Source organism: Euprymna scolopes, chromosome 29 (assembly GCF_053919585.1).
Source record: "Euprymna scolopes isolate OS-2025 chromosome 29, ASM5391958v1, whole genome shotgun sequence".
Lineage (NCBI taxonomy): Eukaryota > Metazoa > Mollusca > Cephalopoda > Sepiida > Sepiolidae > Euprymna > Euprymna scolopes.
The window spans coordinates 85,428,120-85,445,772 of record NC_136510.1 but is presented as its reverse complement, the minus strand read 5'-3'; the positions used below and the strand labels follow the sequence as shown (position 1 = coordinate 85,445,772).

General features: G+C 35.6%; 1 protein-coding gene across 10 annotated transcripts in view; it reads right to left on the bottom strand.

The window, feature by feature from the left end:
• Positions 1-17,653, bottom strand: part of LOC145252764 (uncharacterized) — a 282,722-nt gene that overhangs the window by 23,866 nt on the left and 241,203 nt on the right. For 4 of the 10 annotated variants that reach the window (XM_080112659.1, XM_080112664.1, XM_080112662.1 and 1 more), the window contains one exon: positions 3,562-3,813. The exons of 3 other annotated variants lie outside the window; for them this stretch is intronic. In XM_080112659.1, coding sequence (XP_079968785.1) covers positions 3,562-3,813 — 252 coding nt within the window. The remainder of the gene's footprint in view (positions 1-3,561; positions 3,814-17,653) is intronic. 3 more of the 10 variants (XM_080112661.1, XM_080112663.1, XM_080112668.1) reach the window with 1 other exon arrangement.

Genomic DNA, 17,653 nt, shown 5'->3' with positions numbered 1-17,653 from the left:
TGTGCTTCCGGGTTGCACTTGCTCACACCACTGTATTTATATTTGCCCTCTATTGCTCCCACAACAGCGGAGTTACTATCTTTAATAGCATATCTGAGAAAATTGACCACATTCTGTCTGCTCATCCTTCAGCTAACATTCACAATTGTGGAGATTTTAATGTTTACAATGTGGAATGGTTAGCTCACTCAAAACAAAACAGACGAGGGGGGGTTCTGTCATGATTTTTCCATTGCTCAGATTATTCACGAACTCACCTGTGCACCTGACACTGATGGTTAGTATGCAAGTCTCCTAGACCTATTTCTCACAACTTGCCCAAAGCTATGTTTATCTTCCATTCTGTCTCCATTGGGATCTTCTGACAACTCGGTTGTCTCAGTTAAGATAAAAACAAAATGTAATAAGTCTTCCAACATGCCTCTCCACTGTACAGTATATTGATACTCTATGGTTGACTGGGATACTTTTCGTACAGTTATATCAGATCTACCTCTGCATTCCATGTTTAAAAATAACATATCCTCTATAGTATCAAACCTGATGGAATGGTTAATTGTAGGTACAGACCGCTTCATGCTCTCCAAAAAGTTCTAGCAAAAACCTAAGTCAGCCGTGGTTCTTTCCAGAATGTCCTGCTACCATTGCGCACAGAAATCACTATTTCCATTACTTCCAACTTAACAGATGTACTGAGACTAAAGCTGCCTACAGGACTGCCAGCAGCCACTATAAAAGAGTAACAAAGAACACAAACGAGTTGTATGCTCAGTCCGTCAAGTCCAAAGTAGCTGAACAATGGCTTGGTTCCAACCAGTTTTGGCAAATAAACAGGATCCTGAATAAAAGTATACTCTATCTCAACCATCATCAATGAACTTGAGGTAATCTCATCAGCATCGAACAAAGCCAAACGCTTTGCCAAGAACTTTGCATCTAATTCTACCTTCAGCCCTCCGAATTTCCTTGTGTCTGAAACACACACAATGCAACATACAAATATGTGTGCGTGATGTCGTCAAGCTAATCAAAAACCTTGAATCCAGTAAACCAACTGGCTCTGACCGCATTCTTATTATAGTGCTCAAAAAGCTTCAACCAGAACTAGCTCCCATACTTACAAAGCTGTTTAAGCATTGTTTAAGGTGAAATGCTTCCCAACACACTGGAAAATCTCATCAGTATGTCCTGTATTTAAAAATTCAGCTGATTGCTCAACTCCCTCTCAATACAGGCTAATCAGTCTCCTGTGCATCATGAATAAGTTGCTGGAATCTATGTTAAATAGAGAAGTAGTCAACCACCTCAGCAAAAATAACCTCTTCAGTGACATGCAATATGGTTTCCATTCTGCTAGATCTACAGCCATTGTGCTAACAGTTATATCTCATAGTATCAGCGAATCTCTTAACGAAGGCTTCCTTTCTTTAGCAATTGCTATTGACATATCAAAGGTCTTTGACAGAGTATTGCACAAAGGTCTACTCCACAAAATCTCCAATTTTTCAATTATTAAATCATTAAATCACACCCTAAGATCATTAGTAGACATTTATGCTGACGACACTACTATCTATGGCAACACTTCAAGGGCCGTAAATAACCAAGTGCTCGCTGATTCTCTCTCCTCTGATCTTGAACACGTGGTGCAATGGGGAAAGAGGTGTCTGGTTAATTTTAATGTATCTAAAACCAAGCTTCTATCTTTAGATCAGCAATGCTCTGATCTCCGTCTGGAATCAATTGTAATGAATAGCTCTCATCTTGGAGAGGCTCCATGTTTTAACAAGCTTCTTGGTCTGACCTTTACTCCTGATCCGAGATGGAACACGTACATCAAAGACAGGGATCGTTTTGAGACAACTCCACATATGAAAATTTGGGATCACACCTATTGATGAGACGATCACCAAACTGTCCTCCTTCATATGATTGAATGGCAATTAAAAAAAAAAAAAAAAATATGGAGTTAATCCTTTTTTTCCAATATCAAACCTGACAACTTATACACCTGAAGAGGATCAGAGGTTACACTGACCAGAACTTTGTACAGATAAAATTCAAGATGAAAACAATAGTTTAAAGAATCCAAATAATACAATAAAATAGTTGAACATTAAAATTTAGAAGTCAAGCATAGGCTGAAGTTAGCACATACCAAATATGGCTTCATTGCAGAAGAATTCTGAGTACCAAAATGGTCCGGAGATTGTTTTGAATGTCTTTGAGATGAACCAAAAGATAAGAATCTAAGGGTGTGGTTAAAATACGGTTAGATTATTGAGGATCACATCATCTACTAATGAGACGATCATTAAAGTGTCCCCCTCATATCTGAACATAACCTGGTGCTTATGCACTTATTGTACCACGCTATTTTTTTTTTTTTAAATAATATTTTCAAGTTGAATTCAATTTTTATGATATTTTTATTTATCAAATTTTTAGGTGAAAGTACAGAATAGTTACAAAACACCCTCCCCATGTTAAGAACGAGTTTTTAAATAATAACATTACTTCAGCGCGGTAACATAGATGCACCCTCCACAGATTAAAATCTGGTGGATGTGTGAGAGTTATGATCTAGTGAGTGTGAAGTCTATTCAAGATCACATCTATTACTGATGAGACAATCACCAAAGTACCCTACTTACATATCCTTGAATAGCTAAAGAAAAAGTCTGTTAAACATTCATAAGTGAAACTTAGTGAATAAGTTTGTATGTACCGAAATCTCTATTCTATTTGGTTGAGCTCCTTGCTCGGACTAATGTCACACTCTCTCTCTCCTGATTTCCCCGTCTTCCATCAGCTACCTCAGATCTTCAGGATCACAGTTGGCATCATGTGCAAGTTGCTGGATATATGGGGATCTAGGTCATCCCATGCTCGTGTGCCCGTGCCGTGGGATCCTCAACAATACATTTCTCGCCAGCTCATGCTTGTTCTTCTGGTAATAATTGGCAAATTGTAGGTGTCACTCCCTTATGATAGTAGATATAGCAGGTATGTTGCCATAAAGTTTGAAGATGTTCTCCATTTTGGTTTGTGGAATCATGGGAGGACAACCAATGCTTGTTGTCGCATCCTATGTGCGATAACCAATAAATTGTCTGGGGGACTGAGCGCACTATTGTTGAGATCGTCATAGAAATTCAAGATCATGTACTGAAAAATGGTCTGATTGCAGAAAGAATTATGAATTTTATTAAAAATTATGCGAGTGATATTCTTTGGGGGGGGGCTGTACTTTTAATTTGGTTAAAATTTTCTTGCATTATACGATAACTTTAGTGCTGAATGTGTTAGGGTTTTATTTTAGTAATACTCTGCGAGTTGTATTAAGAAAACTGGGATTGGAAGACACGCAAAACACGCATAAAACGAAAAGAATATTTGAGAAAAGAACACCATGCATTAAAAAAAAAAATATTAGGTCACTGTGAGTTATTAGAAAAAAACAGAAAACAAGAGAGGTCTGCTAATTAATGAACTACTCGGCGATGCCAAACTGCGAGTGCTAAGACGAGCAGGGGAAAAACGGTGAAACAAAAAAATCACAGTATGAGAATCGTTGAAAACCTCATCGTCCTCCTCATCCACATTGTTGTCGTGGTTATGCTCATCCTCCTCCTCATCATCATGAAAGTCGGAGTCTGATTCAGCAAGGTGGGTGGACGATGGTGAGTGGCCCGCATCAACCGTAGTGGGGTTGACACTCAATCGGGGCTCCAAGTCACCAGATCGACCCAGGTCACCGGATGTCATGGAGCAACCAGAGTCCATGTTTTCTGAACATCCGGACCCGGGACCCTGTGCGGAAAACAAATATCAATAACATATAAAATAAATAAGCGCCAAAATAAACAAAAACAAATGAAAAAAAAATTTATTTTTGATGGCATGCACATTCATACGCTGATTAAAGTTTGGTGAAAATGATTGTCTTAAAATGGATATCGCAAAGAAAGTAGTGCGTGAAATCGATAAATTCCCTTAAATTTCAAATGTGTTTATTTTGGGGGCTAATTTGATAAAATTTGGATGCAAAAATAATTTAGCCTCATTAAAAAAAGAGAATGCTATACATACCCATCATGGAATGAAAATGTCATATTCTAAAAATCACATAAATTGATCAAGTAGTTTTGGGATTTTTTTTTTTAAATAACTTTTAGAGATTTACGATGAATCATAGCCATTATAATGTTGATTTTGATCTATTTCTGGTGAAGTTGTTAAGGGGAGGTAACAAGTAATGAATTTTAAAGATGGCACACAGACACACACACCATCCTTGCTTCATCACAAAATTTGATTTTCTTAAAAAATAATCTACTTGATCAATTTATGTGATTTTTGGAATACGGCTTCTTCGTTTAGTGACGGATGTGTATTTTTCTCAAAATTGAACGTTTAATCCTCAGTGTTGCACTCAAAATACAATTGTGGACACTTTTACCCAGTTATGGCTGACAGAACAAGAATATGCCACCCCAATGGATCAAAATGGAGAGGGGGAGGAGCGTTCGAAATTCTGCGCAGATTCCTGAATTCAACAGAAAAATTTAGAGTTTGACAAGATAAACCTAAAGAAGGTCGGAGGTTACATCAAACTAAAAGTTGTGAAAATAACACTCAAGATGAGAACAGTAGTCTAATGAGCCCAAAAAATTAATAAATCCTCATCTCAAAAATTCAGAAACAAAAAAACTATCCAAATTGAATACTTCGATGGATGAAACCCATTTTTAATTCAGATTGATTGATTGATTGCCTGCTCAAGCTGGAGACCCATCGCGGTGCACCTTGAAGAATCTTCATATGCCTTCCCGTAGTGACTTAGTCCAAAATATATTATATATTTACACCAAAAAGAATCTACTGCTGATTTTATAAAATTATTTTTATATATAATGGCTGGAAATAAAGCTTAAAATGCAAAAGTCAAATATCATGGTTCAGTTGTGCTTTAAACAGAAACGTTCATTTTGATCCCATCTCTTTCATATCAAAAAACCTACTGTTGATTTTATATGACAAGCCTTTCTGCTTGTGTGGTAATAAAACTTCAAATGTACTTGTGATGTTAAGCTGTATAAGGTGTTAACTTTGGTTGAAATCGCCTGTTCCTTCTTTTCTCAGATTTTTTCGATTATCGATACTTTTCAAAAACCTTCCGATACATAACCTATCTAAGAACACTGCCAGACACGGGACATTTGTGTGAAATTTCATAAAACTCAGCCTAACCATTGTGAAGTCTATAGGAAACAAACTCACATAGACAGACACAGTTCCTTTTATATAATACTAGCAGAGGCAACTGGCGTTGCCCGGGTGTGTAAAAAAAAAAAAAAAAAAAAAAAAAAAAAAAACTGACATCTTAGCTGATGTCTCCATCATGCAGCCGGAAGTCGTGAACGTCAGAATTAAGCATAGTCAATCGAAAAGGGAATGATGACTTGCAAAAATGGCGATGTAAAAACGACCCCTCCTTGTTAAGAACTAGCTAGTTGAAGGTAAAGGAATTTAATGTTTGTGGTCAATTTTTCAATATTTGTCATCTGAAAGATCAAGCTCGAAAACGATACTGATTTGGTCAGGTTCCGACATGTCTGTGGAATGTTTTTGGCAGACCTACAAACATACACACACACACACACACACATACTTTGCCTTTTGGTGCCCGGCGTTGCCCAGGTGTTTGGAGATGTAAAAGAAAATTAAAGTTTTGGTAGGCAGGTAGGCTTGAACCTAAAGCCTTAAGGCAAAGGTGGAAAAGAAACTATGAAAAAACCTGATATTTTACTGCTCGGCCACAATGGGACAGGAAGTGAAAATCGTTTTAATTTAATGATTAAAAAGTGACAGGTGCATAAATTTAATGAGATCAAACATTGCGCCACAGGGGAAACTTAACTTTGGCTGCAAGCTAGTTTCTGTGTTTCCCCCAGAATGTTGGGGAAAACCAGCTCCCTGTAAAAAAAGGGGAGTGTCCAAACAAATAGAAATTTTCTGATATGACGAGTTTTCCCCGCATTGATCAAAGCTGATTGCTTTTCTGGACCTCCCGGCATGAGTGCCAGGGAGCTTGGGTTTGCTATGGGTTCAGTTTTGCTTTTTTATACCATGGCATTTCGAAGCCTAATGCTTCTTGTCAGAAGAGGAGAAAGAAGCTAGGTTACAGATAAATATATTTGTGTTGTCTTGAATTATTATATTACGCTCCACCCATAAGTGTTGAGCTTCATATACTCTGATAGGTCCCTTTGTAAGGATTTTTATCTAATTTCTTTAAACTATATATAACTACTTCATTTATTCACATAAATTTAATATACGAAAGTATAGATTTATGCGTAAACTTTAAGTATTTACTTCAAAAGTGCTCAATACGTAGGTAGAGCTAGTTAGTAATTTATAAAATATATATGGCGATTAAGCTACACTGAATATTCTGCGTTTCATCCAACTATAGGATTCGTCAGGCTTATGCGCGAATTCTGTCGTTGCTTCTTGTTTTTATATATGTTGAGGATTTCTAGTCGGCCAATCAGCTTTCTAGTATCCACCGCGCCCCTTCCTACCAGCCAATGGGCATGCATTTTATCAAACAAAGGATCTGTTTTAGAACTAGGTTAGTGGTTTTAGGTGGCCGTTCTCCTTTCTTTTTTTTTTTTATACATATAAATATACCTAGGTATATTTATATGTATAAAATATATATATATATATATGTATAAATATATAAATATACCTAGGTATATTTATATGTATAAAAAAAAAAAAAAAAAAAAAAAAAAAAAAGAGAACGGCCACCTAAAACCACTAACCTAGTTCTAAAACAGATCCTTTGTATTTTATCAAACAAAGGATCTGTTTTAGAACTAGGTTAGTGGTTTTAGGTGGCCGTTCTCCTTTTTTTTTTTTTTTTTTTTTTTTTTTTTATATGCATGCCCATTGGCTGGTAGGAAGGGGCGCGGTGGATACTAGAAAGCTGATTAGCCGACTAGAAATCCTCAACATATATAAAAACAAGAAGCAACGACAGAATTCGCGCATAAGCCTGACGAATCCTATAGTTGGATGAAACGCAGAATATTCAGTGTAGCTTAATCGCCATATATATTTTATAAATTACTATATATATATATATATATATATGTGTGTGTGTGAGAGTGTCAGAGGTATGAGTTCTGTGATAGAAGCGTTGATTTAATTTGAATAAAATAAAATAGTATCAGATACATTTGAAAGCCAAATCACAACGCAAATTACAAAAATAAACAAATATTTTACTTGTTTGAGATTTATAATTTATATATTTCGGAGTCAAACTCCATCCTCAGAATTTTATACATTTTTTTTTTTTTTTTTTAATTGTTTAACGATACTGAAGAGAAGTGATACTTTCAAACATGCATGTCTACAGATAACTTTTATGCACACAAAAATATTCTAATAATAAATTAATAATTACAAATAATACGTCCCAAATGCAGCGGGAGGGGGGACTAGAATGTAAGCAAAGGGCAGATAACTTCTTTCTTAAAAAGTGCTCAGGGAGCAAAATAAAAAGAAAAAAATACCACAGAATCGCTAATAAAAAATAAATATATAAATAAATCTTGCATTTAAAAGCCATAAAAATCATGCATAAAAATTTATGAGGTCCCGTGGTAAAACACCAGGCTACTTATTGAACGGTGATGATTTTGATCCTTATCTACTAAAGAGAAGTGGTACTCTGAAACATGCATGTCTATGGATAACTTACTTTCAAGAATGTAAAAATATTTAGCTTGGTTGTTTTGTTTTACGGCATATCAACCCTTTTCAGGTTATTTAATACCGAATCCAGTCTGTCTGCTTGTGTGAGGAACTGTTTCTCCCAAACTACTCTGTCAATTTTTATTCTACAAATTTGAAACTTGATATATGGGGAATTTGGACCTGAGGAACAAGTTTGATTTGGTTTTTAGCTGGCAAAAATAGCTGCTAATGAGGTCAGAATGGAAAAATTTGGAACTTGGCAGATATAAGTAAACTGAGCATGCTATTTCTATGCATGCGCAAATATACATTTATATCTTTTTTATGTTTAACTTTTCATGTTTGCATGGACTTGGCTTAAACAGTAAAGAATAAAGCTGGAGAACTACATGCTTTGGTTTTGATGGCACCAGAGTAATTATTTTTTTTTTTAACTTCTGAAACCACTACTATATATTGGGTACAATATAATAATCAATAGAATATTGGTTCTATAATAAAAATTATGAAATGTGCATGAATTAACATACCATGTCTAAGCATATTTTATGACTGGGCAGTGCCAGGTGGCCTGCTAGTGTGTATGTATACATATATAAAAATAATATTTTTGAAATAAATATGAACAATTATTTCTACCAACAGACATTAGTGCTTAATGCTTTTGCAATCATCAGTGTAGGAAGTGACACTTATTGTCAGTCAGGAGATTAAAACTCAGTCACAAAATCAATCTTGATTCCATAGGCTGGGGTCCGCTTGTGAATTTCATACTCCTATGGAACTTCCTCCTTTAGAGGAAGCCAGTCAAACCAAAATAGTGTTAGCGCCATTTCACATATGTATATAGAGATTTGTCACCCTAAAGAAAACACAGCTTTATTTTAAAACTTTTCTTGAAAAAATCAATTCCGGTAACTTTATTATGTAGTAGAACTGATATCTATTTAATGTAGCCGCCTTCAGCCTCAATTACTGCCTTGATATGGATGCGGAACTGAATATATGCATTTTCCATAAGCACCAGTAGGAATTTGCCGAATACTCAGCAGATGGTGGCGATGAGGCTGGTTTAGGTGTTGTGGGAGGTCATGTTGGTGATGTTCTCGACATATGACCAAACAAAGTAGTTCAACCGGTTCCGGTCGGGGAAGTAGGGGGAGGGGCAGTGAGAGAAGAGTACGAAATCATAGCACTCCTGAAGCCAAGCCTGGGTCTCTTTGGACTTGTGGGCCGGTACAGAGTCCGGCTGCCACATCCAGGGTCTACCAGCAGCTACCTGATTGTATCAGGGGATCACCACACTCTTCAGCACATCCAAGTACACTTTAGTGTTGACTTTCAAGTCGACTTTGAAGATGTGAGGTGGCATGATGTGGCGCTTACTTGTAACCACACCAAACACCATAACCGTGGCTTGAAACTTTGTTGAACTGTGCTTTCAGACATTGAACCATCCGAATTTGCATTTTGAGGGTGATGGCAATGCTCTTGTTGTCATAACTTGGATCAGTAGAGAGCAGGAGTTGTACAGCGATGCATCTTTGATCATGCTCGTTGAACACTATCACTTTCAGACATGATAGAAGGCTCCTATCGTTCTTGTGATTTGTACACCTGAGATGGAACACGTACATCAAATCCATTGCCAGTGCCGCTGGGAAAATGGTGGGATCGTTCTACCGTTCCAGTAGATATCTCTCCTGATGCAATTCTCTACATGTATAAGAGCTAAGTGCATCCAAGAACGGAGTACTGTTGCCACATCTCGGCAAGAGCTGCTAGAAGCAGCTTATCCTGCCTTGACAGAGTTCAAAAGAGACTTCATATCCTAGTGGGGGATGCCCTTTTCTCTTCCCTGGAACCTCTTTCTCACAGAAGAGACGTCACGAGCCTGTCTCTGCTTTATCATTATTTTCATGGCAAATGCTCGTCTAAGCTCCAATCTATGGCCCCCTTCCCTCGCTAAACTTTCACAAGAAACACTCGTCTAGTTGAAACCACTATCAATAATTTCCCCCACTCTTTATTCATGCCTAAACCTAAACGTAGATTCCATGAACAAAGCTTCTTTCTTAGAACTGCACGCCTGTGGAACTCTGTTTCATTTTCCTGCTTTCCAACTAACTACAATATGGTTGTCTTCAAGTCCAACGTGAACAAATTTTTGATGAGCCATCCCCTGTAGTAATCCAATTTACCAAATTTCCACTACTAACAATGACTGACATGTTCCCCTTGATCACTGTACACTCATTAACCCCTTATCCTCGAGTGGCCTCGAGGCCTTGATAAGTGGGGACTCCTTTGTAAAAAAAAAAAAACTGGCTAACTAGTAGATAGTCTGCAACAAAAAAAAGAAAATGGTTTTTATCAAACGGAAATGGAATAATGTCTTTTAGAGCGACAATTTTATCATTTTGCAATCTAGTAATAGTCTCAGGGGTGCACTAGTGAATGTCGAAGGCAGTGATTCTGAAACTTTATACAGTCTGGGCGCATTTACTCTAAATAGTTACGGGTGCTCTACGTAGTACAGGTGCACTCTGTATTAAATAGGGCTAACGAAACAACGGATCTTTGTAAGAAAATAGTATAACAGTTATTTTTTTGTGTAAATTTGCTTCACATATCTGGACAGATATTTCAGGAATTCTACGAAGCCCACCTACAAAACCTCTGGAGCGCACCAGTGTGTCCGGATGCACAGTTTGAGAACCACTGATCTAAGAAAGAACTTTAAAATAGTTTGAAATGCACAAACATCCTTGTGAGAACAATCGACAGAACCTGGTGGTAGCACAGTGTCTGTGCAGGTTTCTTTGAGTAAAAGACGACAAAGGGAAAACAAAGCAAGCAAACACAATCGGCAGCCGCCACTCCTACAATTTCTTAACTTTGGTGTGAAATTTTTATAAGTCTAGAACAATAAAGCCACAGAAGAAAGTCTACACGAATATAAAGACAAAAGAATCTGTAACAGTTTCTACCAACATCTAAGCATTTTTTGAACACATCCAGAAACTTCCAACATCTCAACAAACTTTGTCATAATCTGGAAGTTTGCTTTCAAAAGATTATTCTGTTTTTGCATTTTTGAGATGATGATTTAATATTCGTATTATTTGGATTTTTAGACTATCGCTCTCGTCTTTGTTATTTTTTTACATTTAGGTTGATGTAACCTCCGACATTCAAATGTATCTCATCAAACTCTAAAAGGTCCTGGATATGACCTTAAACTATATCTGATGGTGAGGGCCCCAGCTTGCAGGCCTTAGGGAGTGTGGAGCCACCCTTTAATTGCCATTGCTCCCAGGTCCACTCTGACCCGGAGTGGTAGCACCTGTTAGGGTCCTAACTATGGGTTGAATAGAATACGACTTAAAAAACAAATATACTATATTAAAAAATCGTTCTTCAAAATCACCAGATTCGGCATTAAATAACCTGAAAAGGGTTGATATGCCGTAAAACAAAACAACCAACCAATCAAACTCTAAAATCTACATGGAATTTCAAATAGAACCACAAGTGAAGCATGCATGGTGCCCCACGAGTGCACAGTGAACAAGGCATAAAAAAATGACTAAGTTCAACATTTGCCCTTCCATTTAGCCCCAAAAGTCCCCAGGAGACATCAAATCCTACTGAAAATGAACAAAAGGTGCAGTTTTAGGCCTTAACATATGTAAATTTGAGTTTTGCACCATGCAAAAAAAGGAATGACTAAGTCCATCATTTGCCTCTCCCCCATTTAGCCCCAAGAGTCCCCAAGGCCTTAACATATTTAAATTTGAGTTCAGCACCATGCAAAACTGCTTAATAAACATACACAGAAAATTTAGGACAAATGGAGTGTTTTTATTAGCCCTAAAAGAGCCCCTGGGGTACACCCAAGAGTTATTAGGAAGTATAGACAAGCAAAATTATAAAGAAATCAGTTAGTTACAACTTTTCAGAAAGTTTTATAAAAATCCAAGGCATCAAAATTATTTTAATAAGCACAAAAGTGTCAATTTTAGCCATTGTAACCTGAAAGGCACCTTTAAGCGGGCAACGGGAGTTTTCCCAGAAAATCCATTCTGTTACTTTTTACTTATATCATGTTTAATTATTTGTGCAAAATTTTTAAAAATTCCAAGGCGTAGTTAAGAAAAGTGCGGGCAGGCGAACAGATAAGGATGAATTTACAAGTCCATCCTCCTTTTGTTAAGAGACCAACAAGAACTGGTGGCATGGTGGATAACAGAATCTGGACAGTATAGCGAGATGTATGTAAAAGAGACACTGACGGTATGAATACGTTGAAGGAATGGATAAGAATCGACTTGAGAGAAAGAGGGATTAATAAATGCCCAGCCAGAGATAGGTTAGTTTGGATCGGTTGTTTTTGTTTCATGGCATATCAACCCTTTTCAGATTATTTAATGCCAAATCCAGTTATTTTGAAGAAAAGTTTTTTTTTAATAGAATATATTTGCTTTTTTTAGTTGGTTTCTATTCAACCCATAGTTAGGACCCTAACAGGTACTACCACTCCAGGTCAGAGTGGACCTGGGAGCAACGGCAATTAAGAGGTGGCTCCACACTCCCAAAAGCCCGCAAGCTTGGCCTCACCATCAGATATAGTTTAAGGTCATATCCAGGACCAGGTTAGTTTGGAAGTCACTGTCTAAAAGCCGTCTAATGCATGACATACAAAAACAGATGTTAAAGCAAATCTTATGATGTTGAAAGTATAAATATTTTGACCAAGAAGATTATTGTATGTATGTTTAGTTGTTTTTTTTTCTGATTAGCAGGCTAACTTAGAATTCCATGACAAAAGTGACTGTATATAAAAGTGACTAATGTGCATGAATTCAGCTCCCTAAAAAGAGATTCTCTAAATTGGAGAGGGGGGGGGCTTCAATCTAAGATTTCTTTCTCTAACAACAGAACCTAATAAACTTTGATCCTAGTCTTAGCTACTAGCAGTACCGCTACCTGGCATTGCCCGGTGGAAGCGTGCCCTCCCCCTCAAAAAAAATTAAAGTACAGTTGATGTTCTTGTTAGTGTTGCTGCCCAACCCATAACCTCATATTACGAACATCTTTTGGAATAGACACTCCCAACTCTTCATGGTAAGAACGGCTATCGGAATGTCTAGAACGGGTGGAGAGAATTGGTGTAGTAAGGGCAACCCCCAGCCATAAAAAAAAAAAAATTAAAAAATAGCAATAAGGGGAAAAAGAAAAAAAAGACGCTGCAGGCATGCCAGGTGAAGAAAGGGGAGGAAAAAAACCCATCTATTTAGCCGTTGTAATGTTGACTGTTTAATCACCAGCCTCCGCGACAAAAAATAGTTTGTCTGAAAGTTTTATTAAGAAACAGAAATTTTATTTAAGAACGAAAACATGTAATCCTATCCTAATGGAATGAAACAAAAGTTCTGTGTATTTATCATTGATTTTTGATTTTATTAATTACTGCAATAATTTTACTTTTCACCTACCCCCCCTCCAAAGAATAAAACCAAAATAAAAATAAACTCAGAAAACAAACAAAAAGAAAACACCCCAAAAACAAATGAAGGTTTTTCATTTTATATTGGTTAAAAAAAAAATAAATAAATAAATAAATAAAAAGCCAAAAAAGAAAAAAAAGTTTTAATCAGATAATAAAAAAAACTGAGGAAAAAAACACGAAATGTTCCACTTAATGAAAATAAGGAAACACGTTATGTAGCAGGGGGTACCCGGCATTGCTCTGGTGTGTATAGGTGTTGTATTAAGGATATTGGTCAAAAATAAAAATAGAGGTAAAAGCAGGAAAATGTAGAAGCAAACAAAAAAAAAAAGCACATAAATAAACTTTCTATAAAAAAAAATAAAATAAACTCCATTACATTAGCACAAACTTGAACCTGTATGTTTCAACTCACACCCTTCATCCACAGTGGCGTAATCGAAATAACATTGTACTTTCATACTATTTAAAACAAATCAAGAACGCGAGACACACATACGTTGTTGCCAAAGGAACAATTTTTCGCGACCCTCGTTGAATTCACTGTGTTTTTTAGAAACCAAAGAGAAACACGTTAGCGTACATTTATAAATAATGAAGCCCACCCCTCAAAAAAAGAAATGAAAAATTCAAGAGATGTAGATTATATATTTTGTGTTGTTAAGTATTTTTCAATGCTTTTTAGTTGGGTAAAATGTAATTGAGCTAAATATAGGACGCTAAAATCGGATATGATAAAAGTTGCGACGTAATTGTTTTTAATCTAATAAAATGTAAATAATGGTAATCCAAGTGATGAGAAATGGCATGTGTAACTTTAAATTGAATAAATGATTTATAACAATCTGTGGCGATTGAACGACCATAGTGATTTAGGGCTGCAGTGTTCATTTTTTGTATGTTTGTGTATAATCTAGAATAATAGAATGTTATGGTTGCAGCCAATGGGAATAGGTGGAATGTTAAGGGGGAGAAATCATTATTTTCGAATAGCAAAGTGTAATGGTAGTTGTAAGTGTATGAGTGTGCAATCCAGTTAATAAGAGTGTAAAGTCAATATAGTTATTATGGATATAGAAGTACCCGGTCCTGTCTGATAAAGTGGGCGGACTTTTCAGTTAGAGAGGGAAATATGAACTACTTCGTTTTTAGATCTTGGCAATCATGACAATGTCGCTCGTAGGAAATAAGATAAGATTTTATTATAATGAATAAATGTGTCTGTAATGGCGTTCGAAAGTTACATAAGATGGTGGGTGAAAGTTTAGACAGAATAAATTTGTATGTGGCATCTTATTGCAAACCTACCATAATTTATTCCAGAGGGGAATTTCTGCAATCAAATTATTATATAGAAGATAAGGTCAGTTTACTTTGACATTATTTGTGAAAACTGGATTCTCAATCTCGACATCTTCATCTTTTACATGTAAAATATAAAAGTTAGTTATTTTACCATTTCTTTGTCATCGATAGCTTTCTTCCTAAAAACAAAAAAAAAAATCAATATTTGGTTCTGATTAGTCAGTTCTCTTAGTGGATGGTTGCAGCATGTTTTTAAGAAAATTAAATTTATTAAATTTGTTTCAGAAAATATAGTTTTATTTTTATATGGATGGCATCTTAATAGGTAGGGGTAACTCTGTATTCGTCAATACAGAGTTGTTTCCCTTTGTTTGGAAAAAGCATGTTCGGAGGGGGAAAAAAATTTGTAAGAACAAAACATTATCAGGTACACTTAGTTTAGAGATAAAATTACAAAATACAGAAAAAAACGTTAATGAAAATGAAGGAAATTTTATTAATACAGTTTTAATCAGCCAGAGAGAAAATTACTATACAAACTCTATATTATAGTAATGATACATGTTCATTTCCATTAATTTTTAACAATTTACTTTTATTTCTAGAGCCTATAATTATTTATGCCTTTCTTAATTATCAAAAGTGGCAATTATGAAGTTTAAAAAGATTAAAAATATAATAATGGTTGGTTTTGGCTTCATAATTTCTACTATTATTATTTCCTTTTTTTTTTCTTTCTTTTCATAAGAAAAAACAGACAAAACACTAAAACACACAAAAATAAATGTTACAAGATATTTCTCACCTCTTCATCCAATAGTTCCCTTCAATTAGTTAGCAAGGACAACTATAAGTAATTAGTTTTGAATGAAATGCTTAATATAATTAAATTAATAACAATGGAAGGATAGATTTGCAAGCTAAAAAAAGCTGTGAATGAAAAGACAATGCAATCGTTTATTTGAAACATATGGCTCTGTTTAGACGAAATACTTTTTTTGGTTAATTGAAAGAAACTCTGAAAGAATAACAACGGATTTTCTTAAGATTGTAGAACCATGCCCCCATCATGACAATTGTCAAACATAACGTTGTTTGCCATAGTTTATTGTTTGTCCTCATCTTCTATTCTGGCAGTGTTGTCTTAGCGGTGTCGTTTTTGCAGTCACTGATAGTGCAAGCACTTGTTTACAAGTGTTAAAAAAATTAAAACAATGCAAACTCCGACACACTATGTATAGTTCAATTGTACTCTGGGCGAGTCCGTGTGCTACCATCACCGAAAACGACCCTCCAAAGGTTAAAGTCCGCATCTTATTTAAGTCTCAGTATATCACCTAAGATCCAATTTAGATAATCTGGATGTCATGGCCATCAGTATCATTCGATCAACTCATCATCTTTTACACATAAAATATAAAAGTTATTTTATCATTTCTTTGCCATAAATAGCTTTCTTCCTAAAAAATATTTGGTTCTAATTAATCAGTTTTCTTAGTGGATGGTTGCAGCATATTTTTAAGAAAATTACATCTAAAACTCTCCTTGATCTGTTAAGATGCAAACTATTATCAACGGTTGCAAACTGAAAACTGTCCATAAACTAACTCTAACTCCTAAATTTATCAACTCAAAACATTCAAATTTCTTCAGGTGTTTTTTTTTTTTTTTTAAACAATCTTCGTTAAAAAAAAAAAAAAGTATATTGTTTTATTAAACTTATGTTTAAATAATTTTACATTTTTTTCACTCAATAATGAGCTTTGGAAAATTGTTGATGACTGAACACAATTGCCAAAAGATAAGCATTTTATTATTTTTAGTTGGCACTTATAAAAAAAAAAAAAATTCACTCGTAAATGTGACTGGTTCACTCACACCGTAAAACCTTGCTGACCTACATCTTGTTACCGTATAGTCTTTAATTCCTATTCTGCCTTTTTGATCGCCCTATGATAATCTTGTTACATATCATACTTTGTGGAATCCTATGACATCCATAATATTGGCATGAATCAAATTCGTTAAGTGACACGAGGGATGCAAATCAAAGTATGTCAGCTGATTCCTCCTCCTGTCACAATTCGAACAAGTTTGCTACTTTATTGTCAAGCACATGCACACATATTTACATATACACAAGCATGATAGACACACAAACCTACACACAACACACATGTCCACATACACACAACCTACATGTCCACATACACACAACCTACATGTCCACATACACACAACCTACACACATGTCCACATACACACAACCTACACACATGTCCACATACACACAACCTACACACATGTCCACATACACACAACCTACACACATGTCCACATACACACAACCTACACACATGTCCACATATACACAACCTACACACAACATACATGTCCACATATACATAACCTACACACAACCTACATGTCCACATACACACAACCTACATGTCCACATATACACAACCTACACACAACACACATGTCCACATACACACAACCTACACACATGTCCACATACACACAACCTACACACAACAGTATACATGCACAAGTTTTATCCATTTTCTCTCCAAACTGTGACACACACACAAACACACATATATTCAAGCAAACATTATTAAATGCAATGGAGATACTTTGTTTTATGATTCTTTTTTTTTTAATTTCTTTGATTTTCCGTATAATCTTTATTTTTTTATATCAAAATCGAAAATATTAACAAAGGTTCCATAATTTCTACTTTCACGAGTGCTTTCGATTCGTCCACGAATCATCTTCAGGTGTTGAGGAAGTAAAAGTGAGAACGCGATATAATGTATATTTTACTTTTCACTTTTTTAATTTCCATTTTCACTCTGCGTCACTTTTACTTCCTCAACATCTGAAGATGATTCGTGGACAAATCGAAAGCACTCGTGACAGTAACAATTATGGAACCTTCATTAATATTTTCGATTTTGATAAAAACAAAAACAAAAAAGATTATACGGAAAATCAAAAAAATTAAAAAAGGAATCATAAAGCAGAGTATCTCCGTTGAATTTAATAATGTTTGCT